This window comes from Aplidium turbinatum, chromosome 17, assembly GCF_918807975.1.
Source record: "Aplidium turbinatum chromosome 17, kaAplTurb1.1, whole genome shotgun sequence".
NCBI classification, from domain to species: domain Eukaryota; kingdom Metazoa; phylum Chordata; class Ascidiacea; order Aplousobranchia; family Polyclinidae; genus Aplidium; species Aplidium turbinatum.
In genome coordinates this window covers 770,893-795,976 of record NC_137488.1, presented here as the reverse complement: position 1 = coordinate 795,976, position 25,084 = coordinate 770,893, and the positions used below count along the sequence as shown (strand labels likewise).

The 25,084-nt window shown below is 37.7% G+C and overlaps 1 protein-coding gene across 1 annotated transcript in view; it reads left to right on the top strand.

The window, feature by feature from the left end:
- Nucleotides 1-25,084, top strand: part of LOC145786819 (intraflagellar transport protein 140 homolog) — a 78,721-nt gene that overhangs the window by 7,495 nt on the left and 46,142 nt on the right. The window contains exons 3-12 of the mRNA XM_082598559.1: nt 1,116-1,255; nt 2,778-2,926; nt 4,241-4,365; nt 4,475-4,614; nt 5,469-5,575; nt 5,908-6,050; nt 6,179-6,353; nt 16,134-16,225; nt 24,301-24,373; nt 24,839-24,951. Coding sequence (XP_082454685.1) covers nt 1,116-1,255; nt 2,778-2,926; nt 4,241-4,365; nt 4,475-4,614; nt 5,469-5,575; nt 5,908-6,050; nt 6,179-6,353; nt 16,134-16,225; nt 24,301-24,373; nt 24,839-24,951 — 1,257 coding nt within the window. The remainder of the gene's footprint in view (nt 1-1,115; nt 1,256-2,777; nt 2,927-4,240; nt 4,366-4,474; nt 4,615-5,468; nt 5,576-5,907; nt 6,051-6,178; nt 6,354-16,133; nt 16,226-24,300; nt 24,374-24,838; nt 24,952-25,084) is intronic.

Sequence of the window (25,084 nt, the reverse complement as noted above, 5' to 3'; positions counted from 1 at the left end):
AAAGAGCTATTCAATGGCACTAAAGAAGATGAACCAGATATTGATGGAAGGTCCAAAAATCACTGCAGACGAAATTTGTAGTGCAATAGAAAACTAAACAGGCAACTTGTATATATGCCACAAAATGTAGGTACTGACACAAGTATTCCTCATGTTCATGACAGTGGGAAACCACCTGGTGACTTTCTCCAATCTGTTTTTATTCCGTTACCAAAGAAATTGGATGCTATAGAATGCAAAGATTATCACGTTGTTATCATTATGAGTCACAGTGTCGTGGATTGCACTACCCAGTGGTTGCAACAACACGGTTCACCACTGTGGAAACACTTTTAGGAACTAGCTTAGGGACAACCTTCACAATGTGAAAAGTGCCATACAAAACTACTAGTTACAGTGTCAATATTCTACTAAAATTATCATTGAGTGAATTTGAAATAAATGGCATCCATAAAATAATCAGATGTGTAATTTGTATTTAGGCTATGCCAGACAAAGGAATATATCATGCTATGTTTATTGTACACTGTACAGTATGTATGCTTTGTGAAAGACCTATACAATATCAGCATGAAATTTTTGTATGTTTTAACAATTAAAACAAATTGTTGAATAAAGCATGACATGTAAAACTTAACAAGTTCTGGTGCTGTAGATAAAATCAGCCCAGTTTGGAAATTTATTAAGTAGGTTGGTAAAATAATAGACCAGGGCCACTCATCTATTTATAGCAAAAGCCCAGAAGCAAAAATTTAGAATTTGCGTTCAACCGTTTTAACTCTTATAAAATAATTGCCAGTTGCATTAATATAATATCTTCTAATATGTAAGATCAGTGGTTCTCAACCTATGGGTTGCGATCCAAAGTTGGATCGCCAGAAAAATTTCTATGTCGCTTGTTGTTTTTTTTTTAACAAGAAAAATGTTTAGTAGGCTATTAAGTACTGTACCGTACCATAGCTGTTTGTATAATATATTGCAAGAATGCAAAATCCCACAGCAGGCCTCTAAGCTCCTTTATTTGTTTTTTAACAACTAAACAACCAAGTAGCCTACGGTATTTACTGCTTTGTTTGATGTCATTCAGTGATTCTATCATCCTCATGATGTTTTAGGAGGGCATATTTGCTGCGTGGAAGATAGACACACGAGGCCGGGTGCAGCATGACCCTGTGTACAGACATGCATTTCTTTCACCAATCACTGACTGTGTTTGCAAGCCCGGCAACCTCGGCTCTGGTGACCCCGATCTCAGGTGAAGTCAAGTTGGATAGATTAAGCTGCTTTAACCATTCCTCACAGTGGTGACAGTCATCCACTTTGCAACGAAATGAATGTAACCCTATGCATTGGTGGCATTGCATAACTCCACTGGTGGCATTGCTTACACACAAAAATCATGTATTATGCTGTTTCTATAATTTTTTCTACAAATCATCACGTTGCTTTTTCTGTTCAGTTGAGCTTCTTATCTTCAGGGAAGTTTTTCGCATTGCCGATTTTTAACCACAAAGTAGTGATGCTACTTCTGAGTTTCTTTTGCAAACACTTCATCATCATCATAATCCATCGTCGGTTTGTTCCCCACTAGTGGGGGTGGCCGATTGTTTCCGCGCAGCAATTGTTTTAATCCCTTTTCTCCATTTCACCCTGTCCCTTGCATCTTCCTCCTTCAGTCCGACTTTTTTAAATTCATCCTTCACTTGTTGTTTCCACGTTCTTCTTGGACGACCGCGTTTCCTCTTCCCATCCACCTTTAGATCTAGTGCCTTTCTAAGAAAACTTCCATCTTCCCTCCTTATCACATGTCCATACCATCTTACTCCATTTGCCCTTGCCAGTTGGTCTATGGTCTCTCTCATCTCTAGCATATCCAACAATTCTTCAGTCCTTTTTTCCCTTCTCGTTTTCACCCCACACATTGCTCTCACCATTGACCTTTCCGTTCTTCTCAGGATTGCCAGTTCACTCTCTCTCAATACCCATGTCTCGCTACCATATAGCATTGCAGGCCGCACACAGCTCCGATATACTTTTCCTTTCATCCTTAGTGAAAATTTTCTGCCATGCAACATTTCCCCACATTCCCTGAACTTTGCCCAGCCCAATCTTGCCCTTGTTGTCACCGCTGCTTCACATCCACCACTTCCATTTATCCGATCACCCAGATAACAGAAGTCTGTCACTGTTTCGATGCCATGGCAGAACTCATCATCATGGCCTTCCACTTCATTCCTTCCTTTACTGCATTTCCCACAAACAAAAAACTTCGCCAATTTTGTTGCGGCTCTCTTGACATTAGCACATCTTGCATGTACCCACTTTCCACATTCCTTGCATTGCATTGAATTTCTCATCACTCTCTTGCCACATATTCCACAGGGATCTACTTTGTTCTCAACAACTGTTCCTTCTGCTCCACTCACCATCACTTTTGTTTTTTCAAGATTCACCTTCATACCCTTGGTTTCAAATGCTTCTTTTCATTTCTCAAACTTTCTCTCCAGTCCCTCCATACTATTACTTGTCAAGATGTCTTATGTCACAAAATATTATTATTACAGTAATGGGCTCTTTTGAGTAGGCCAACCTTTCAAAAGTGCAAAGTTACACAAAAGCTCATTCAATGTATATATTTATAATGTTTAAAATAACAACATCTTTAAATACGTTTTCTTTTTGCCACTTATTTTTTTATGATTAGTGCATAATGATGATGGGTATTTTCATAATGAAGTCAATAACCTTGGTAAACAAACTATTGTATTGGCTTTCAGCAACATAGCCAGTCTGGCTCGAGCTGCCGTCAGCGGAGATGAGACTGCGCTGGATATGTTTGCCGACTACAAGAAAGATTTTAGTTCGAAATTGAAAGTCCCTCTTAAAAGAAAGGAAGGCTTGACATTTTACATAGGGCTGGCTGATGGTGAGTAGAGGCTTTATCAGAAGGTTATTAGACTGATGAGATATTTTTCAATGTTGATGAGATATCATGTTTGTTGAAATTTTTACTATGTGTATAATATGCATAATTACTAAGTATATATCTTTATTACAATATTGTTGTTTCATTTCTACGTGGCATACTGGCGTATTTTTTTTTCTTCATTTTATTTTAGACCAGGAGCTTGCAACGTTCACCCTAGGTGAAAAAGTTTGCAAAATCATGCAGTACAATAATATTCGCTGGCATATAAATACTCATAATCTGGAACCAAAGAATTCTTTGAAACAACTCTACTCAGTTGGGAAACAAAACTAAGTTTTGGGACTAAGCTTGTTATCATAATTTTCTAGTGCATACCAGCCCCCATAACCCTAAAATTCAAACTTTAGTTTTTGTGAAGCTGTTTGTTTGATTGATTGAATCTTTATCCTCGGACTGGGAAGGCTTCTTGCATAGCTTAATCCTGGCACATTCGCATGCATGCATGGCTTGAATCACTGACGCAGGCCCGAACACCGAGATTGACAGAGTGGAGTTTCTGGTTGTTGAAGTGTTGTTGTCGGAGAATTATTCCATCCATTAGGTACCACTGAATAGTTCTTAACATGCGTTGCTCAAGTGCACACTCCGAGAGTCAAACCATCGCCACCTGGTCTTGAAGCTTTTTTGTTCCAGAAGTCACGCTCTAACCAACTGAGCTATCGGGGCATTTGCTATATTTCGATGTTTATTTTAACTTTAAACTGTCTTACAAAAAAATATGTTTTGTAAAATTTACTAATAAAGACTAACTAAGATTTGGAATCATATAACTACAATAATCGTCTTGAGATTGTCAAAGGTTCTTCACATTTGTTGTTTTCAAACTTTTTTGGATCACAGTAAGATTTTCCGAATTGATTAAGAATTAACCCTAACTCATTAGTCATTAACCCTAACTCTACTTTTTTTGAAAAGCTTTTGTGCACCGCAAAAATTAATTTAAAGAAAAAAAATTGACTTCCATGGGCGTCGTATCGTTGCCCTCACGAACATAAGGCACAAGATAAAACCACTGAACCAGACACGCCAACGAAAAATGTTTGCATTCACATTGTATTAATACAAACTCTATGCGAAGTAACGAAAAGTTTGTAGGAAAAAAGTTCGCGTCCCGGCCGCAACACGACTGGCGCCACGCTTCGTGGGCTTTTTGACTTTCACTTTTGACTAATAACTTGTCAAAACACCAATATTATTTCATTTTTTAAATGCTTACTTGTATTGCAAGCTGAATAGATTGTCATCGTGTAGGTGCCGTACATCACATCAATGAAAAAGGAATCAAGTCTGAGAGCTTCCGTCTGGACTCCTCCATCCAGCAACTTTTGTACTGTCAAGACAAAGATTATTTAGTTGCTGTGTCAGCAGATCTCCAGGTTAGAATTGAATTGCACAAACATTTGAAACTGAAGGCACTTTAGTCAGTATCATGGTTTGTAAATGTTTCATGGTTTGTATCATGGTTTGTATTCCGGTCTCTTCCAGGTGGTAAAGTGCCGAGTGCATGGAGATGGAAAGGTTGAGGAGCTTGATAGGGTAAAGTTTAGTGGGGTGGAGGGGAGCGCTTGCATTGTGTGGGCGGGAAGCTTTCTACTTGCTGCTGCTACCTCCGACCCATCTTTAAGGTATGCTTTGGTGCCACCTAATTCATTCATTGCTAGTTCTAAGCAGACTTGGACAATGGGGTAATTGTAATTGTGACTTTTGAGAAATTTTGGTAAAATGTTCAAATGCATATTTGGCATCACTCCTCTTGCCGCAGTACTCGTTCGTGCTCCTTGCAGGTAGGAACCGCACTCAAGGTGGAACAACCCATGGCAAGGTTTTTATACCTTCATGCATAGTGATCATAGAAATACTTGGCCAGCGTTTTATTTTTTGTTTTTTAAGATTAAGTGGAAGGATGACATGCATTGTCTACTGTGGTTGTGGTAAGCGATGAAAACATGAAATTTATTACATTTGACGGCTTATTATTTTTGAGTTGCTCATGAGGTTTGATTTCAAATTGGGAAAATATAGGATAGCCTTAATTTTGATTTCTTGGATTTATTTAAGAAAATCAACTTTTTAGTGCAGTAGGGGTAAAAGTTGACAAAATAGTGCGGTAAAAGAATTTCCCTCAGTCCCAGAAGACTGTCTTGATGAGTTCAAGTTTATGAATACAATCTAGTTACACAACCCCATCTGCAGTGAGGTGTGACCAATGTTTTATCGAAAAAATAATGATTAATTTGTTATACCAATTCAGCTTATTGATAGCCTATCAGAACTGTTGTTACGTGGGATCTTTATCTCTGAATTGCAACATAATAGTGTATCACATACAACACATTTTCGTCACCAAATAAAACAGCAGTATCAGCAGTGGGTGGAAAAAAAGTGATTGCACAATCATCAAAATAAACATCATCTGAGCCGGGCTATAACGTCCAAGTTGGTGGTCACATACAGGGTAAAACTGTATCATTATCTTCAGGTTGTGGGACTTAAACACTGGAGACAACTATGCCTTGGTATTGAAATCATCTCATGGTTTCTCAGACAAAGAGTGCATAACCAGTGTGGCTTACTGCGCTGTTAAACGTATGTACTTTTGTCAGCTTATCCGATCTTTTGAAATTTAGAACTTAGTGCTTATTTTTGAACGCATACTTGTTAAGGTCACGATCGAATGAAGATGAAAGTCATTCTATAAGTATAACGATTATTTGGCATGTCTAGCTACTTTCACGACCCTTGCAATAATGCGTGAGGTTGGTATTGGGAAAATCATTGAGAAGCACTACGTTTGACGTTGTTTTGTGTCACTTTTTAAGAAAAAAAAAGCTCAAAAGAAGTCAGCAATGTATGTGTATTGTGTATGCACAAGACAGATAACTGAAAGGAACACTTATCGCCAGACCAATCATTGCCAGGTATCTTAGCTGCTGCCACTGATAACAAGAAGATAGCAATATGGAAAATGATGACCTTTCAACAAAGTGATAAAGTGGATCCTGAGGACAGGTGGCACCTCCAGCCCTCTATTCATCTTGACCATTCCTGTTCAATGATGCAGGTAGCTTGCTAGCGCCCGTGTGTGCTGTTCGGTGAGCTGCTTGTCCAAACCTAACTTACCGCTTTGTATTTACTGGTTTACATTTGATGTTTGATAGTTGCGATAAAGCAACGTTCTGTGCATTGCAGTGGTGCTATAGCTGTCCCATACTGGCCGCAGGTGGACCTCATGGTGCCTCCTTGCTCACCGAACAGAAGTCCAAGAGTGCATTGTCCTTCACAATGGTTGCCGTGCAAACTGGGCCGAGGCGTGTAGCCGTCGACATAATAGGACAGAACGCATCGCAGAACGTAACGCTGTCAGGTGATTTTGTTTAATTACTTGTATACCAAAAACAACAATGCATTAGATACTTACAGCTGCAACATATTTAACATAAAACAAACCTCTCCATGCCCTGCAAGAGGGTATGTATGATGAAGTCATAATCAATTTCAAGCAAAACGAAATAAAAATCTACGTTTCCATGTCGAAGCAAAACACGGTGCGTATTTTATTTGAAGACTCGTATGAACATTTGGTACGATACGAAACATTTCAAAATATTTTGGTTTCGGACAAGTCTGTCTGGAAGAGAGTTGTCGGCATTTGCGAAGACCGAATCAGAGTTAATTGTCCCTGTTTTCTAGCAATCGAATGAAACGAGCTGGTTCCTTTGGGTTGCATGGGAAAGAGGTGCAGTTTACTACCCCCTAGCAAGGTTAACAGTTATGAGACAACTTAGACCTCGCTTCTGTGCAATTGAGTTTATTTCCAGGATGCTGGGTGCCTGTACTCGCTGGAGGAGTCCATGAACAGTCCGTTGTCTCCTGTGCTGGACTTTTAACACGTTTGTTTACATTGAAGCAGCTAATTAGGATGGGATGAGATTAGGCTACACAAGCAATATAGCTGACAGTAGAAACATCGATCACGTGAAAAAAGTGACTTGTTGAATACTTTATAAACACAAACCTACCGCGCTACTGGTCTGACGAATGAACGTGACCAAGTGCTCACCAGGTCTTCTACTGATTGGCAGAACTCGAAAGTTGTGCCTCATTCGACGATTGTTGTTAATCTACTAATCATCAACAGATTTTTATGAACTATGGTGTAAATGATTCTATTCCCATAGATAGGTAGTAGTGCGCTACGTTTATAGCTACGCTACTTTTCTCCCAGTGTAGTAAAGAGACGGTACATTTGCCTCAACCGCATTTTCGCTACCAGCTGCTTTAGAATAGAATTTCAACCAGAACTTGTTTTCCATAACGAACAATGTCATGTAAACGAATCGGAATATATCCGGGCGTGGACGTCGCTATAATAGCATCTGGACAGGAAGCCAACGGAAATTTAAAAGCGCGCTGCCCAAAATAAGGCCAAGCGAATCGCCGCTCGCGCATGCGCTCGTCTAGCTTCCATTTGTGAAATGTCAGCAGCACGTTTGTTTTGCTTGGAACGCAAATGGAAAAATAGTGATCATCCAAACTTGTGTTGATAAAACAAATCCACAGGAAATTTATTGTGTGGTTATGTAGGCTAGATTACACTTTGTTGTGGGTGCAGCCTTGTATCTTCTAGCTAGTCATTTACAGATTGTGGAATCACTAGTTCCGTTAGCATTAATCAATTTCATTCTGCTGATTTGTTTGCCATAATAACATTTCTAACAATGGCAATTACTGTGGGTTTATGTTGGCGAGGTAGCTTATAAAAGGTACCCTAGTTCAACTTTTCTTGATGTAATAGGCTATGCTTGTACCAGCTCAGTAGCCTACACAAGCTACTGGTAAGGTAGATATTGTTCTCACCAATGCTTCTGATAAGCTTGGTTTGATTCTAGTTCAGGTTGTAGGCTATTAAAGACAGTACCAAACCACTTCTGGTTCTGAAAACAATATCTAAGATTTTCTAGTTGCCATATTGAGTTATCACAACCATTGATATGACATGTAACAATGTTGTCAAATTCTTGGCTATGTTTGATTCAAAATAGACAAATTCAAGTTACCAAAAATCTTTAGTAGTGGCAAGCCATGACAAATAAATGGTGCCATTATTTTAACTATGTCGATTCTGTTATGCTTTCGCAACTAATGGTCCAGTGTTTTGTTACCAGCTTAAAGTTAAGATATTACGATGGTGAATAAATGTGCAGCTATCAACTGTCGTTCAGGTTACACAGGAGAAAGCAAAGATGTAAATGTGACATTTCATTCATTCCCGTTGAATAACAAGGAACTGCTTCAGACTTGGTTAAAACGATTGGCAAGAAAAGACTTTACTCCAACTAAGTATTCTCGACTTTGTTCTCTGCATTTTCAGCCTTCAGATTTTTTGGATGAATCTGCTGATCACAAAAGTAGACGCAAAATAAAAAGAGAAACATCAAAATTGATAAAAAGGAGGCTGAAAGACAATGCGTACCCTTCAGTTCTTCAAAATTTGCCAGCATATTATACCAATGAAAGTACCCCTAATCGTTCTGGTCTCTCAACATCATTTTGTCGACATGCAAATGAAGCAGGGTTGTTGGTATTTTACCCGACCCAAAAAAACCCGGGTGGGTTTTTTTAATAAAACCCACTTAAAAAAACCCAAAAAAACCCATAAAAAAACCCAGAGCATCATATTTGTCCAGTTTTTATTAGAAAATTAAAAAAATTTACAAAAACACTACAAGGCACTTACAACAAACTTTAAATTAGGACTTAAGGATGTGATTGTGAAGTAATTTCCAAGAATAAACTGAAAACGCAGTGGATATTGCACAGTACACAAAAATCAAGTAATGTCACTTTGTGTATACTACATTAAAACTCATTTATGCAAGAAGGCCTTATAGTTAAATTGGTGAAAGTACTACTCTACTGTAATCTGTATATATGATGTGAAATGCAATTTAGGAGGCTATTTACCAATTACAGATTCTGGATTCTAACGCATGGCTGTTTCAGAGCATTTGCCTAATTGGCCACGCAATCGCTCAATTGCTCATCCATTACTATATATAATATATATATAAATGATAAAAAATATTTAAACATGATGGCATAAATGCTCCTTGCCTTCAAATCTAAACAAATGATGCAATAATGTGATTTCTACCACAGTAGCATCAACTTGGTATAGAAATCAGTGGATGATGCAACAACCAACTTGATCTTGAAACTAATGGATGATGCAACATTCAAGCAACAACAGCCCTAGTGCATTATTTTATTGAGTTATGCAAGCGTGTACTGTGAGTGAAAGGCACTTCACTCGTAAAAAGTAGTTTTGAGGTGAAATAAGCATGAATCTACCTTTTTTTGCATCTTTTTTAAAAAAACCCAATAAAACCCAAAAAAACCCGGGTTTTTTTAATAAAACCCGGGCGGGTTGGGCTTTTTTAAAAAAACCCGGGTTTTTCTCAACCCTGAAATGAAGCAGCTCGGTTGAAGGAACGTTGTGAACATTTTTTGCAAGAAGATAAAATTACAAATTTTGCTGACTTATTAGCTAAACTACCGGAAGAGCTTAAACGTCAAAAGTTTTTACTTCATGAGTCAGACACCGGAGCATACTTGATTTATTTGTCAGAACAACAACCTCCTTCCATCATAGCAACAATTTTTGTCAATAATGATCTGACAGTTACAGTTTATCAACATCAGCAAGTCATTTGTTCATCAGCATATAAGCACATTTTGCTTAGTAGTAAAGTGACACTGCTTTCACAAATATCCAACTTGATGGCCTTTGCCAAAGATACAAAAACTGATGCAAAACAATCAGTGGATCAATTAAAATCAAACATCACTGAGGCAATCATAAGCTATCTTTCTGTTGCAGAAAATGAAAAAGAAATTTCCTTTCTTAAATTTCTTTCAGAACAAATCGAGTTGCTTTTTAGTAACAAATATCACAGAAGATATTCACCTGGGTTACTGGTGACTGCCTACATCATCTTTGCAACAAGTCCAAAGGCATATGAAAGGCTGTTGAAAGAACAAATTTTAATACTGCCTTCGACAAAGACATTGAAAAAAATAACTCTTAATTTAGATTGTAGAAAAGGATTGGATGACGAACAATGTTTGCGTCTTCGCTTTTCACAACTGAACTCCTTTGACAGAAATGTCATCATTATGATTGGTGAAATTTATCTATCGAAAAGAATCGAAGCAGCTGGAGGGCAAGTCTTTGGACTGACTAGTGACTGCCAAATTGCTACAACTGCCTTGTGCTTTATGATAAAATCATTGTCCAGTGGGTACCAAGATATGATTGCCATACACCCAGTTAAAAATCTTAAAGCAGAAGTGCAAAAACAGTGCTTTGATAAAATTATTGTTCTTCTACATGATGTAGGGTTTAATGTAGTTGCAATATCTGTAGACAATGCTGCAGCAAACCGAAAGTTTTACAAGCACTTTCTATGCAATGGAAATTGGAAAAATTCATTTAAAAGCAATTGTGGTGGAGAAGTCTTTTTAATATTCGATCCCACTCATTTTATAAAGAACATCTACAATAACTTTTTAACAAAAAAAATATTTAAATTACCTGCTATGCCTCCTCTTTTGTCTAAAACTCTCACTGCAAGTTTTTCTGATGTGCGTGCTGTGTATAACAATGAATGCCACAAGCCATTACGAATTGCACACAAGTTGTCAGAGACTGTGTTAAACCCAAAGTCAATCGAGAAAGTGAATGTTAAACTTGCTCTTTCACTATTACATGAATCTACAATAGCAGCCCTCAAACAGTATGGATTTTTAGAAACAGCTGCTGTATTGGAACTTTTCGCAAAGTTTTGGTCCATTTTAAACGTTTCATCACTTACCATCGACAGGAATAAACGTGATATTGCTCGTGATCCAGTCAAATCACCTAATGATTGGAAATTAGATTTTCTTTTAGAATTTGAAGAATGTGTATCTGTTTGGGAAACCTCATTGGTAAGCATTTTTTAGTATCAAACGTGGTTAAAATGACAAATGTTGGCTTCACTATGATGTATCAGAGTGATCACCAGGTCAACCAATGTTTGGTTCCAAACATTTAAAGTTTTGGCTTTTTAGTGTCTAAACTTTGATGTACTGATGGGTGCTACTTATTTATTTTCTAAAAGCTTTTAAACATCTTTTATCATATCAGCCTGAAGTTTAGTTTGTATACATTTTACAATATGTGACCAGGGCAGAAAAAAGTTTGACTGTTGACTTTTAGTTGCCCTAGTTACAGTTTTTGCCTTATGCCAATTGTTTCCCAAAAAATGAAGAGTCATTTTTCATAACCTACACACAGATATTGCATGGGTCATGGGTGTGCCCTCGGAAAGTATCAACCTGAAGCATAAGCTGTAGATGTTACATAAGCTTTAAACAACACAGAAATTTTTTAATCGACTTTTACTTGCCCTAATTATTACTGATTGCAAAGTACATATATTTTTCTTTCTGTCCCCTGAAACTGTGTATCCAATCTATCCATATTGTGGAAGGTACCTTTAAAATTGTTCATATATATAACTTGCCTTTTCAACTAAATGACTTTTTATGCAAAAGTAAAAATCTCTGTTTATTATTATTGCTTACATAAACCATAAGTTGTAATTAGTATCTAATATCTATCACTGTTAGATGTGGCATGATTAATTAACAAATTTAAAACATGAACAAAAAACAGTATTCCTGCAGTTTTGCCCTTATATATAGTGTTTCTTTTTTGTTTCAGATGCCAGGATTGACAAAGGAGACTTTCCTAGCTTTGCGGCAAACATGCAGAGCCTTACCTGCCCTCACTAAACACCTATTTAACTTTTGTGGATTTAAATATGTTCTGCTTGGAAAAATTCAATCTGATACCATCGAAGGTCGCTTTGGACGCATTCGCCAACTCAGTGGAGCGAATTACTATATTTCCATGAGGCAATTGCTCGAAAGTGATAGAAAATTGCGTACACTTTCACTGTTGAAGTATTCTCGCATTTCAGTAGCTCAAATTGACCAAACTGTGAAATCAAAAACCACTGGAATGCATGATTTGATCTCAAAAGCAGAATCGCTTTATGGAGACCTTCAGTTCAATATTGCACCAACAGACAATGACTGTTGCATAATTTATTATGTCACTGGCTACTGTTGTAGATCATTGGTGAGCAGTTATAGGTGCAAAGATTGCAAGGAGGCCACTGTTGCCGTTATCACCGAATCAGATGACTTAATCCCGGACTCGGCTGTACAATTTCTTAAAGATATCATTCGGGGAGGATTGTGGAAACCCACGTTCGAAATGTTTACTTTTGGGTGTCTTTGTTGGAAAATATTTGCAGAGCTGTCACAGACAGGCTTAAAACAAACATTCTTAAGCAGTCCAAGTCAAAGAGAGTTGTTCATAGAGATTGTAACATTGGCTTTTTATGATAGCGGTGTAATTTGTCCTTGGACCGTTACCCCAATGTGTGCAAAAGGCCACAACTTGTTAGAAGGGATTTCACGACGTTTTTTCAATTGTATGTGCAAAAATATTTTACGTAAATTTTCCGGAAAAAATGCAAGAAATTAATAACTTCTTCGCGTGTGTTTCAAAATTTGTTTGTACATTGCATATACTGTCGTTATACCCAGCCCTACTGTGTATTTAATACTGCAGAACAGAAAAGACGTTACGTTTTCTGTTATTCTCCATGTAATTGATTTATTTTTTAACTTAAACAGTCGATGCATTACTAATTCCTGTCTTAACCACATCATGTACGCTCATGACTTGTATAGTATACTACACGTATGCATATTACATAATGCCCTATTTCTTGAGTTGTGCAGTACATTACATTAAATTGTAACAAACTGTTGCTATTTACTTCGCACTCAGTTTCTAACATTCAATTGTTATTTAATTATATGTTTGGGTGATAAATGTCGATTTATATGTTTGTAAAATATTTAACTTAAAGTGCCCCTGACAGGTTGGACCCAAGTATAGTAACATTTCTAAGAATTTTCTAGCGCAGAATTATGCTTAGCGAACTTTTTAATCTTAACCTCGAAGCTCGACTGGTTAGGGCGAAATTTATACAAAACGACAGTTCCGCAGCGCCACCACAGGCGAAACTCCATATTTCACTGCTCTGGGACGACTTTGGTGGTGTTACGTCATCCTGGGTGGGCGTCGTTAGCGACGGATAAAACACATGCTTTCTAGATGTAATTGGTGGATCACAGTTTGGTCGGAGTTGGTACAAGCGGTTGCTTTTTTCGAAGATTTATTGTTTTTTGCAGTTTAATAAAACTGTACTGGATACGTTCCTACAAAACCTAAAATATACTTGAAGTGAAAAATGAAGAAATCGTACGAATCCTCATTCGTATTTAATTCATCATCATTCATCACTATTCAGAAATAAATAAAAGTTCTCTCTCTCTTTCATAATTTGCCTTCAGTTGGCCATTGAAACCCGGTGTAACGGCCATCTGGACTTGAAAATTGTTTCGGATTCGCCAAACAATGCATGACGGCAGCACAATCCTATTGTTGCTTCCGAGAGCATCACCTTGTAGTATCCACTCCAATACATGCCTGTAAGCGACTAACTACCGATACTGCCTGCAAAGAAATAAAATCACTTCGTTTAGTGTTCGTTCTTTAGCGTTAAGGGTATTTTCAGCTTAATGTAACATCCTTACTCTTCTGATAGGTCTCCGTTTTCTCCTTTCGGTTTATTGCTTTTTCTCCAGTTTTTCCTGCTCCTCATAAAAAAAGTCCTCAGAACTGCAGGATGTAAGTGTGCCTCCAAATCGGTCAAATTGGTAACACAGCTGGATGCGTCTTTCTTCAAAAGTTCTTTCGTCTGTGGCACTTCATGGCAACATACACATTCATTGGGCTGGGACATAGACTCGCACTTGTGGCAAACGCACCACCTACAGTTCCCAGCACGCCACTCATTGCTGAGAAGATCCAAATCGGGTTGGTGGTGTTAACAAAATCATCTCCATTGAAGTGAAGAGAACGTATACGACTAGTTTTGTATGGTCCATCCCACTTTCGACCACTTGAAGAAAATTTTGACTATTTTCTTCTCAGCACCTTGTTTTGTTTGAAAGCATGAAAAGATAGCACACGTCTTTGTCACTGACTCTGTCACATAAACAGCAATTTCCAGGCATTACCTCAACCATAAATTAAGGGTACTGTCTGTGAGATACTGCTGTTACACTGCAAATGGCTATAGCCAGATTAGGACAAATAAAAAATTATCCAAATTGTAGCCCTACAAGAGTTTAGAAAAACTGCAATTTCAATTGAATTGAGATGCTGTTTGATAAAAATAAACTCAATCTATTTGATCTAAACCTGATAGTAATAATAAGTTGACTTTCATTTCGGTAATTCTCATTTTGCACATGCTTTAGACCAGGGGTCGGCAACCCTTGGCACGCGTGCCACTTGTGGCACGCAAGATGATTTTTCATGGCACGCCAAATTCTCATTGTATCACCAAGTCAACATAGTTGAAATTGATGTGTAGCCTACATGAGGGATCTGAAGTCTCAATTTTGCAATAGATTTCAAGATTTTCAACATTTTTGTTCAGTATTTTCATTTCTCATCACGCCCGAGAGCAGCAAAGACTTGAACTTATCTGCATTTGAATGGTTGGACATCGAAGACTTCCAGATGCAGCTGATCGATTTCAAAGCATCCTTATTGTGGACATCAAAATTCGTCGAATTGCGGAAATCGCTGGAAACGATTGAAAACAAGCATTTTGACGTGCTGGGAATCTTTGCCGGAGAAATTTAGCTGTCTCAAGAAGATGTCAATAGCTTTGCTATCTGCATTTGGCTCCACTTATTTGTGTGAACAAATATTTTCGCACATGAATTTTATTCTCAATCTACATCGCAGCCGACTTACGGAAGATCATTCGGAAGCACGTGTTCTACTTAAAGTGTCCAAATATAATCCTAATACTACAGAGCTAAGCAAGAAAACGCAAGGACAAGGATCTCATTAAAAAGTGACTCTTATGACTGCATTCGATGTTTTCCAATAAAGTTAATAAAACAAATTTGTTTCTTGTCTGTTAACTCAGTCAACTTTATTGTTTAATTTTAACATCAGATACTTGCCAGTACAAAACCAAACATACAAAAAAATTTGGCACGCGAGTTGTTGATATTTTGATATTATTCATAAACTGGCACACTGCATACGAAAGGTTGCCGACCCCTGCTTTAGACCAATAGAGCCCCACACATTGACGTTTTGAAGCAGTCGTACCATACCTTACCAACTCATCACAGAGAAAGAATGTATCCTTCCCACCCATGGTGACGTCATAGCGGTGTTGCCGTTTTTATTTTCGCAATTGACTGAGTGCCAGATTCGCCGAAAGTGAACGAAAGTTTGCAAGCGTGTAACTTAGTAGCCTGTTGATATTTTTTTACGATTTGCTGGTCAGGGAAGTTTGTTAGTGTCATCTCTTTGGTATCTTAGGTAAATTTAGCAAATTTATTTTCCTGTCAGAGGCACTTTAATGTTTAAAAAAATGTGTTGTCCGATAACGACACGAAATTGCCATTTCAGGTCTTTTTTGCTTCCAATGGCCTTCAAATGCTTGATGCTATATCGTCTTGTATACCTTTGTTACTCCGTCTATCAACCAGGGACTAGAAATATGACTGGTTATTTTATATTTCTAATAACCCTTCAGAATCTTGTACTTGGTATGATTTTCTCTGCGTTTTATTTTGAATATGTCAAAAATTCCACTAAAATAAATAGAAAAATACGAATTTTGATTCTGGTTGTAAAGTTCATTTCTGTTCGTTGCATCAGTGTGTGGAGCTGCACTAGAGGAACAGATAGACAAATTTGTTCCTCGGCCTCATTTTGGGCACTGTGCCATTTTGGCTTCCTGTCCAGATGCTATTATAGCAACGTCGACGATCCGGGATACTGGCCCAAGTAGCGGTAGCATGTTAATTTTCATCAACGGGTAGCGAATAGCATTAGCGCCAGTCTTTTGGCGTATTGTACCTTTCAAAGTAATTGCCCACCTCTGTTTATTCCTATGAATGAATTTCAAGTGATTGAAACTTTCAGGCATGGCCATGCAGCACCAGGCTCCGTCCACCACTAGCGCCCATGTAGAGTTTGACACAGACCACCCTTTCAGAGGACTAGCCGTGTCATTGGTGAGCTCTTTGCTTGTTTTATCAGCTCAAGCATAAAGGTTGTAATTTTCAAGCTCAGTTTGCCTGGTTGTTTTCGCATATTGCACTATTTCTATACAGTAGTCCCCCCTTATTAAGCCCATCTCGAGACAGGATGATTTTGGGCTAAACATCGTACTTTTTAAGAGCACTAATTTCACCAAAAATCGACTTTTTATTTGTCGAGACTAAGGTTTTGTTCACATGTCAACTCATTGCGGCGGCTTTTGGTTTCGGGCGAAAGGAATACAGCCTCTACGCATGAGTGATTTTCGCGCCTGTAACAAGGCTACTGAGTACGCTGAAAATAAAGCTGGTTCTTCTACCAAAAAAACAACAACATAGATTCTACAATAAAACATGCAATTCCAAAGGGAAAGTGTACATTAACCACTACTGAAATACCACAAGTATTTTCAAAATTCTTTTGGGTCAATAGACTGACATCACAAGTTCCATGCCAATCATTTACTTGTGTTCTTCAAGAATGGACTAGCTTAATTTAGGCAGTGGCTATTTGACCGGCGCCGGTCTTTGAATCTGAAACACTATTTGACCGGACATGACGTCACTATATAGGCATTTTTTTTTCTTTTTTTTTTCAAAGCAAAAGACGAGAAGAGTGCCTATATAAGTTCTAAATTCGGCAGTTATGTTCAACTGATTCAGTGGCGCGTAGGATAAGTCTCGGCTGGTGCTCCAGAGGGAATGATTTCGATACTACGCGGAAGCGTCCTTTTATTTTTAATTTTTAACTAAATTTTGACCCGAATTGACTCAATCGTTAGGCTGCTGCATTTTTGTGGTTAATTTTCCGTTCGTCATAAGAGAATGTGATGTGTTTGCCGAACGACGCATTACATTTTTGCGTCGTTCGGCAAACACGGTCACATCCTCTTATGACGAACGGAAAATTATCCAGAGAAATTCTTAAATTCAAGAAAATTAAAAAATAAAATTAAGTAAAAAAGTTAGAGCTTTTAATTTTCTGGAATTTGAGAATTTCTCTGGGTAATTTTCCGTTCGTCATTACATTTTTGCGTCGTTCGGCAAACACGGTCACATCCTCTTATGACGAACGGAAAATTATCCAGAGAAATTCTTCAATTCAAGAAAATTAAAAAACTCTAACTTTATTACTCATATTTGAAAAGACGTAAAAAATTGGGCTGTAGGCTACTCAAATTAAAAATTGACCACAAAAATGCAGAAGCCTAACGATTAAGTCACTTCGGGTCAAAATTTAGTTAAAAATTTAAAAAAAAACGCTTCCGCGTAGTATCGAACTCATTCCCTCTGGAGCACCAGCCCAATACGTGTCCTACGCGCCACAGAATCAGTTGAACATAGGTGTTGAATTTAGAACTTATATAGGCACTCTTCTCGTCTTTTGCTTTGAAAGAGAGAAAGAAAAAAATGCCTGTATAGTGACGTCATGACCGGTCAAATAGTGTTTCAGATTCAAAGACCGGCGCCGGTCACATAGCCACTGCCCTTAATTTATTGGCTAATTTGTTATTTACTAGTGCACCAGTCCAATGCATGTCTCAAATGATTACAGATGATTTTGACAATAAGTATTTGTGCTCAGTCTAAAAAACAGCCAACATTCTAGACTAGTCCCAGTTGAAAATGCAGGCTATATCAATATCATGCAGATGGCTGGTTCCAAAGCGCAACCAACATTCTAAACCATTGAAAAAATTCTATTATTATGACTTCAAAATCAAAACTATTTTATTTATGTTATATTCAAGTTCTTTTTACGTGTTACACTACAAGTTACTACACTACCAGTTAACTGACTATATTATAATCAAACTACTAGGGCTAATTTCATTGCTAGGATCTCATTGCGGCGTGTTTACATAGCCGCAACCACTTAATATCGGTTTCATTTCTGTCAAAACTAATGATGTGAAATCCAGACCGTCATGAATCTCACTTCGGTCGCCGCGCGTAAACAGATTACGCGTCCACCAAACGAACCGAAATGGAAATCTTTCATTTCGGGCGCAATGAAACGTCATGAAAACATAGCCTAAGCTTTTCCCAACTATACACCTGCAAACTTTTTTCAGAACTTTTTTTTAAATTTTTGAGCATTATAACTAATAAATCGTTTCCCATATCATTTGTTTGCATCATTTGTTTGCAAATTTTTAGAGGCCTCTTTCTCACGGTTGAATTTACTGTATGTTCCCAAACTGGGAACGTTGGCAACATCTGGTACACAAAAGCTACGACTTTCTGACATAAAGATTATAGTGAGATGTTTGCTATCCAGCTGTGTTTTGAAAAGCGCGTCTGCAATACTTCTAGCATGTTATTCCTGTAATCTCCCTCTAATCTATATTTACCAGTGATATGATAACTATATTTCTCAATTGTCATCAATTACTCACTGACGTTGCTAGAGAGAAAATCAGAGCATGCGATACAGTTAGAGACAATAGGACAGGTAAATGCCCCTCATCTACAAGAAAGCATGCCAGAAACATGCTATAGGGACATATGACTATCGTTCCGATGGTACTGTAGTCTGCGCCAGATGGAACGATAATTGTGTCATCACCATTGCAAGCAATTACTTGTTGCACCAATGCAAACCGTCCAACGAAGGGTGAAGAACGAAAAAAGAAATCAGTCGAGCAGCCATCTCTTATTACGATGTATAACTGCGAAATGGGTGGCGTAGATGTATGCGACAGGCTATTCTCCTCCTATAAACCACGACTTCGATCTAAGAAATGGGGTTGGAGCCTTTTTGCTCACATTGTCAGTTGTGGCTTCTTTCCGCTTTTACAACCATGTGGATAAGTCCTCTGAAAACCATTAAAGATGGAAGTGCCAAGGCTCCGTCTAGGAGGGCCAACTGCGCCTCCGAGCGCAACCCTGAGATTTGACGCTCTAAACCATATCCTTGTATCATACTAACAAGGACGATGTGTAGTGTGCATGAAAAACACAAGACTGCGATGTCTAAAATTACGATGTATAACACAACAGTCCTTGCAGATTTACTCGTGTGTTTTGTTGTTGAAGTTTTGCTTCTTTACACCATCCTGCCAGTAAACAACTTCTTCCGTATTACACTTTATTCGGTTATGCTTTGCGAAAAGTACCGTACTCTGTTTCACGGCGAACTAGAGAATACGGCCAGATATGCCACATTAAACAGGCCAGTTCTAACAGGCCGACTGCATTCAAATTGCATTTTAAGTTACAGTGGCCAAATGCACTGTTGGAACGTGACTATCGCTCAACAAATCACTGGGATGGTCAAAATGTTTGTTTTGGAACCATAACACTTCATATATAATACAATATATTAGATATATAGTAACCTGAATATAGTTTAAAACAAGATAAAAGTTCAGCAATACTGGATGACAAATGTTCAAATATCGTAAGTTGAGACCAGTCTTTTATTCCCTTTACTTTGTCATAACAGAGTCAAAATTACACCGCTTTTTAAAGTAATATACAGTATTTGTTCCAGTTTATCGAAAGCCCTTGCTGGGAAAGCCAGTTTTTTGTATTAATTTTATTATGATATTGACGATGCATTATCTTGAGTTCAAGATACCAAATTGGGTGCTGAATGCAGAGTCTCAGATAGACATTGGATACTTTTGCATTGGCATCCTCTGTCACTGTGATAGTTTGCTTCCATAGATCAGTTTTTTCAAGACATCATACAGTTTGAAAACTCAGGTCCAGTCATGATAGCAGAATACAGCACTAAGCAGTAACAAACATAAATTTGCGATTTCTTTGAAGTTTCTCAGCTTGCGCAGACAAATTTCTCTTCACTGGGGATTGTTGAACCAGTCTTGATTATATTTATCCATTTACACTTACAGTAACAGTAACATTGAACAGGTAAAGGCCGAATCAGTACTCAATCTCGTGTTTCTGAAAAACAAAAACACTTATTTGCAAAGAACTGTATTAATGCTGCCCTCCTAACTACTAGAGTTTGCAAATTGGGTAATTTGGTAAGCTAACTGCTAAATGGTAGTATTATCAGGTTGTTTTTTTATATCACTTACAACAAAACTTAGATAGCATTGCATAAACACACATTTTAACCACGGTGTTGTAACACAATAATAATACTTAATGCACTAACTAGAGTATGGCAGCAGCTGCCGGGAGAATCGTCCAAATCTTAAATTTACATTAATGTTGATGCAGATACAATTTGAAAATAAAACACCTTGCAATATACACTACTATGTGAAAACTTTTTAACACTAAAAATTGTTGCAATCTCATGGCAGTAGTGTTCGAATCTGGTTAGATACTGATTAATCTAATACTGGTTCACATGTCATTACAATACAATTCCAAATTTGGTACCAGGTACCTACGATGAAAGTACATGCAAATTATATGCAATGCTCAAAAGCTACATTGCTAGTATGTTGATAACCATCAAGATCAAATTTATTTAGGAAGTTAACAAGAAAAATTGGTATTAAGTACAAAATTCAAAGCAATGTTCATTCTAATTGCTAAACTGAAATTTCAAAGTGACTTAATATGACAATAAAAAATCCATTTGGACATATCATCACACAAACACAAAGATATATCATGGCCGACGCTGTGTTTTCCTGGCAGCAAATATAATGGTTAATAGCAAAACACTCATACGCTTTTATGAGGTTGGTATGAATTTGTACCGTGAGTTTTACCAGAATAACTTGCATTCTGGTTAAGAAATTAGTCAAGTCGGTGTGGTTTCGACTATCACAGCTACATTGACCTGTACAGTGGCAAGGAATACATATTAAAAAACAATAACTTTCTAGCAATGCAATGTTGAGTGACATTTTGGTTCTGGTTAAGAAATTATTCAAATATTAATACTGGTTTCAAATCGACGTGGTTTCAACTATCACAGCTATATTGACCTGTACAGTGGCAAGGCCTAGCAATTACAAAAATGTTTCAACAACAGTGCTCCTACACAGTGTTATCATGGAAATAAACAAAACAACGTGCTTTTCCAACAGCGTTGGAAAGGTAATAAGTATACTATTTGCAATGAGCTATGCAAGAAAGTAAAGCTATCAGTAAGATTGGTAAAAAGCTGGTATGATTTAAAATTACGTTGACAGAACTCGCAAATCATGGACTTGAGTAAAATTCTAAAAACTGTTATCCTGAAATTATGTAGTCAACTTGTGTGCTAAAAAAACAATTAATATTTCACTAATTGCACTAAGGTAAAAACACTTTTAATCATTAATGAAAAAGCAAATAAATTATTACTTTGGAAGTGGTCTCCTTTACATTTTGGTTCGTTGTTTTTTCTTAAATCCTACAATTGAATCTTTGACAATACTGTCATCCATAAGGCGGCGCTTGTTATTAAAAAATACGTTCACAATGATGCTTATTATCACATCGCACACTTTCTTATTATGCAAATCACATGCAAAATTAACACTTAATTTTTGTGGTGCGAAATAGCAGAACTAATCAGGCGTACTGACTTACCGTACAGTGTTGGCTTTGTATGAAATCTTCAAAATGGTCCAGTAGGCCTAATCCAAAAGCTTTGCAGACAAAATCTGATAACTGTAGGGAATGTATCGATAAATTTCCTCTGGAAAGATTATTGAAGTATGTGGAGTCAGTTGAGCATTCTTGTAACAGCACATCACAAACAGTACAGCCAAACTTTTTGTGGATTTTCTTAGCAACATAAGGTGTGATTTTATGAAAACCTAGAGTAGAAGCTTTTAATTTTATGACCCAGTAAGACTAGATAGACCTAACCGTACAACTGCCAGTGAAAACTCCTCAATCTCAAGCTTATCCCAGCACCCTATCATTTCACTACTTGATTTGTCTAGGTAGCGTACTGTCAGCCCATAGTTCTGGTCGTACTGTATCACACCGCACATTTTTGTTGGCTTAATCCTTAACAGGTATTTTGTAAATTTCAGTGACACCACTGCATAACTGTTTACACTAGCCTACCCTTTTTATGTTTTGATTTTGCAATGTTACCCAATCCATTCCTGAGAATGGACACCATTTTTGAATTTGCACATTTTCAGTTTTTGTAAGTGCAAGATAATTGCACTAAATTGTATTGTACTTATGCACACCAGTAACCAGGCACTTTGAACTATCAAAGCAATTAGGCCTTAGCTTTCAACGAGTCCAGTTTCAGTACATATTCATAATTTTAAAACTTGTAGCAAAACTTGCAAAACTTCAGTTTTTAACTGCTAACTAGCTTCTACTGTACGAGTGCAGGACTGCTGCACGTCTTGTCGCAATGACCAGAGTTGCCAGGTCCACTATGGAAAAAAATGCCAAACAACTGGTCATAAAATGCCAAATGACCTAAAAAAATGCCAAATTAGCAAAACGCTGCAAAGTCGAAGATTTCTTTATTAATAAGCAATGGATTCGGTAAAAAATGGATAAAACTGCAACAAAGCTCAGCCTACACTTGCTGCTATTGCACAACCAAGCTATCTTCATTCTTGAGAGTACCGTATTCTTCAGAAAAAAGAATTTTGAAAAAATGCCAAACAGGATGTTTTCATGCTAAACAACATAAAAAAATGCCAAATTTGTGAAATTTGGAATTTAAAATTCCAACCTGGCATCCTTGACAATGACACATGCTACTGAATTGCGAAAACAAAAGAACTGCGCCTGCGCGCTCCTGCATTGTTTGCTCAGACAATCACGTGATTGCGATTTGTAGGACAAAGTGATTAACTGCCGCATTAGTCGATGTCGGGGAAATAAATCTTGCAACAATTTTTAGTGTTAAAAAGTTTTCACATAGTATGATAGTGTATTTTGCAAGGTGTTTTATTTTCAAATTGTATCTGCATCAACACACGGCGAACTAGAACATTTGTCATCCAGTATTGCTGAACTTTTATCTTGTTTTAAACTATATTCAAGTTATTATATCTAATATATTGTATTATATATGAAATGTTATGGTTCCAAAACAAGCATTTTGACCATCCCAGTGATTTGTTGAGCGATAGTTACGTTCCAACAGTGCATTTGGCCACTGTAACTTAAAATGCAATTTAAATGCAGTCGGCCTGTTAGAACTGGCCTGTTTAATGTGGCATATCTGGCCGTATTCTCTAGTTCGCCGTGTCTGTTTTTGACCTACCTTTGAATGCCAACGTTCCCATTTTGGAAACATAATAAAAAACAAAGAAACTGATAATGATTTCAAAATCCAAGCTGGTATTATTCTTAGTTTGACTAACCGTAAAGACACAACATCTTAAAAAATTGTATTGAAATGACTGCAGGAAGTCATCGCCGCCAGTAAAGGGTCAGTGAGCCTATTAAGCGAGGGATGAGTTTCTACCATTCCTATACGCATAATTGACTATTGACTGTACTGTGGCTCAAAGTTGCTAAATCGAACAATTGTACACAGTGATCGGTTCTTCCTGAAAATTGCGTTTTTTGCAAGTTGTGTCAGCAACGAGCATGTTTTGTACAATTCAGAGAAATGAAGTCCAGGTTTGCGACACAACAGTTGATTTGAAAACTGATTTAGCAATGAAATAAAGCGTGAAATCGTCAAAAACAAGACGAAAAGGAGTAAATTGTGACGCCTTTTTACACAATTTTAGCAAATGTATTTGAAAAGTTTTTATTACAGTAATGAGTAGAAGTAATTCTGACCCAGACCAAATTGGCCTTAATAGCGAGTGGGCCTATTAACAGTGGGTTTAATAAGCTGGGACTACTGTATTAATGCTTTCATTAGCTACAGAACTATAATGGAGTGAATAAATCATGCTTGTGCCTACATGAAGTAGCACACCACCCACATAACTTACCAGCATTAAGTTCTTTGATCCTTCTCTTTCGTATTGACATTGAACAATTTACAAATGATTTTCCTGAACTTCCATTAAATATCTATGTTTTCTACTGTAGTGTATGTTTAATGATCTATGGTGGCATCAACGATGCTATCAATGTTAGCATACCGTTTGGTGTAACACCAGATTGGAGTTGGTTGGTTGATTATTTGTTTTTAGGAGCACTTGGCGGTCTGGGACGGCCACTCTGTGTCCGTCTACGAGGTGACATCGAGTGGAGAGAGTTTCATTGGTGAGTGATGCTAAACAATAAAATAAATCAACACCACGTTTTTCTTTGTTTGAGCTACTAGGGCCGAGGGTCTATCCTTTTACCACTCCAGATTCACGATGTTTCCTGGCTACACTGGAAGGCTACTAGAGAGCAGCCAGTCTTTGGTTTCATCATCCATGACACGCAGACCTTCCACTCTGTTAGGTGGCTTGAAGATGGTACAGTCATTCATGATGTGGTCATTATATCCGATGGTTCGCTCGTGCTAGTGGGTTTCAAACCAAAGAACCCTGACGATGTGTAGCAGCATCTTGAAATATTCTCTCTGAAACATTTGCATCCGGCTCACACTCGGCTAGGCAGCGTCTGTTGTTAAAGATTTGTAGCAACATTGTCGATTTCAATCGCTTGGTTTAGAATGTGTCTGCTTGCTTCTCCTCCAATCACAGTCCATCATTTGATCCAATACGATTTCGTTTGCAGGAAGCTTCCCTTGCGTCTCATCTGTTGTGGGGCTGCACGACCAAAGTGTTTTCTCCGTGGAGGCTCCGAAGGACACCAAAGACAAGCCGAAAATACAAGTTCGAAACTTCCAGGTAACCATCACCTTTACCGAGTGGGCTTGGCTTGGACGAAACTTTCGTTCATGGATTTCGGGTCAATCTAGCAAATTTTCTGGCGGGTACTCGTCATGTGATTCTGATTTTACAAACCCGCCTGTACTGTAGA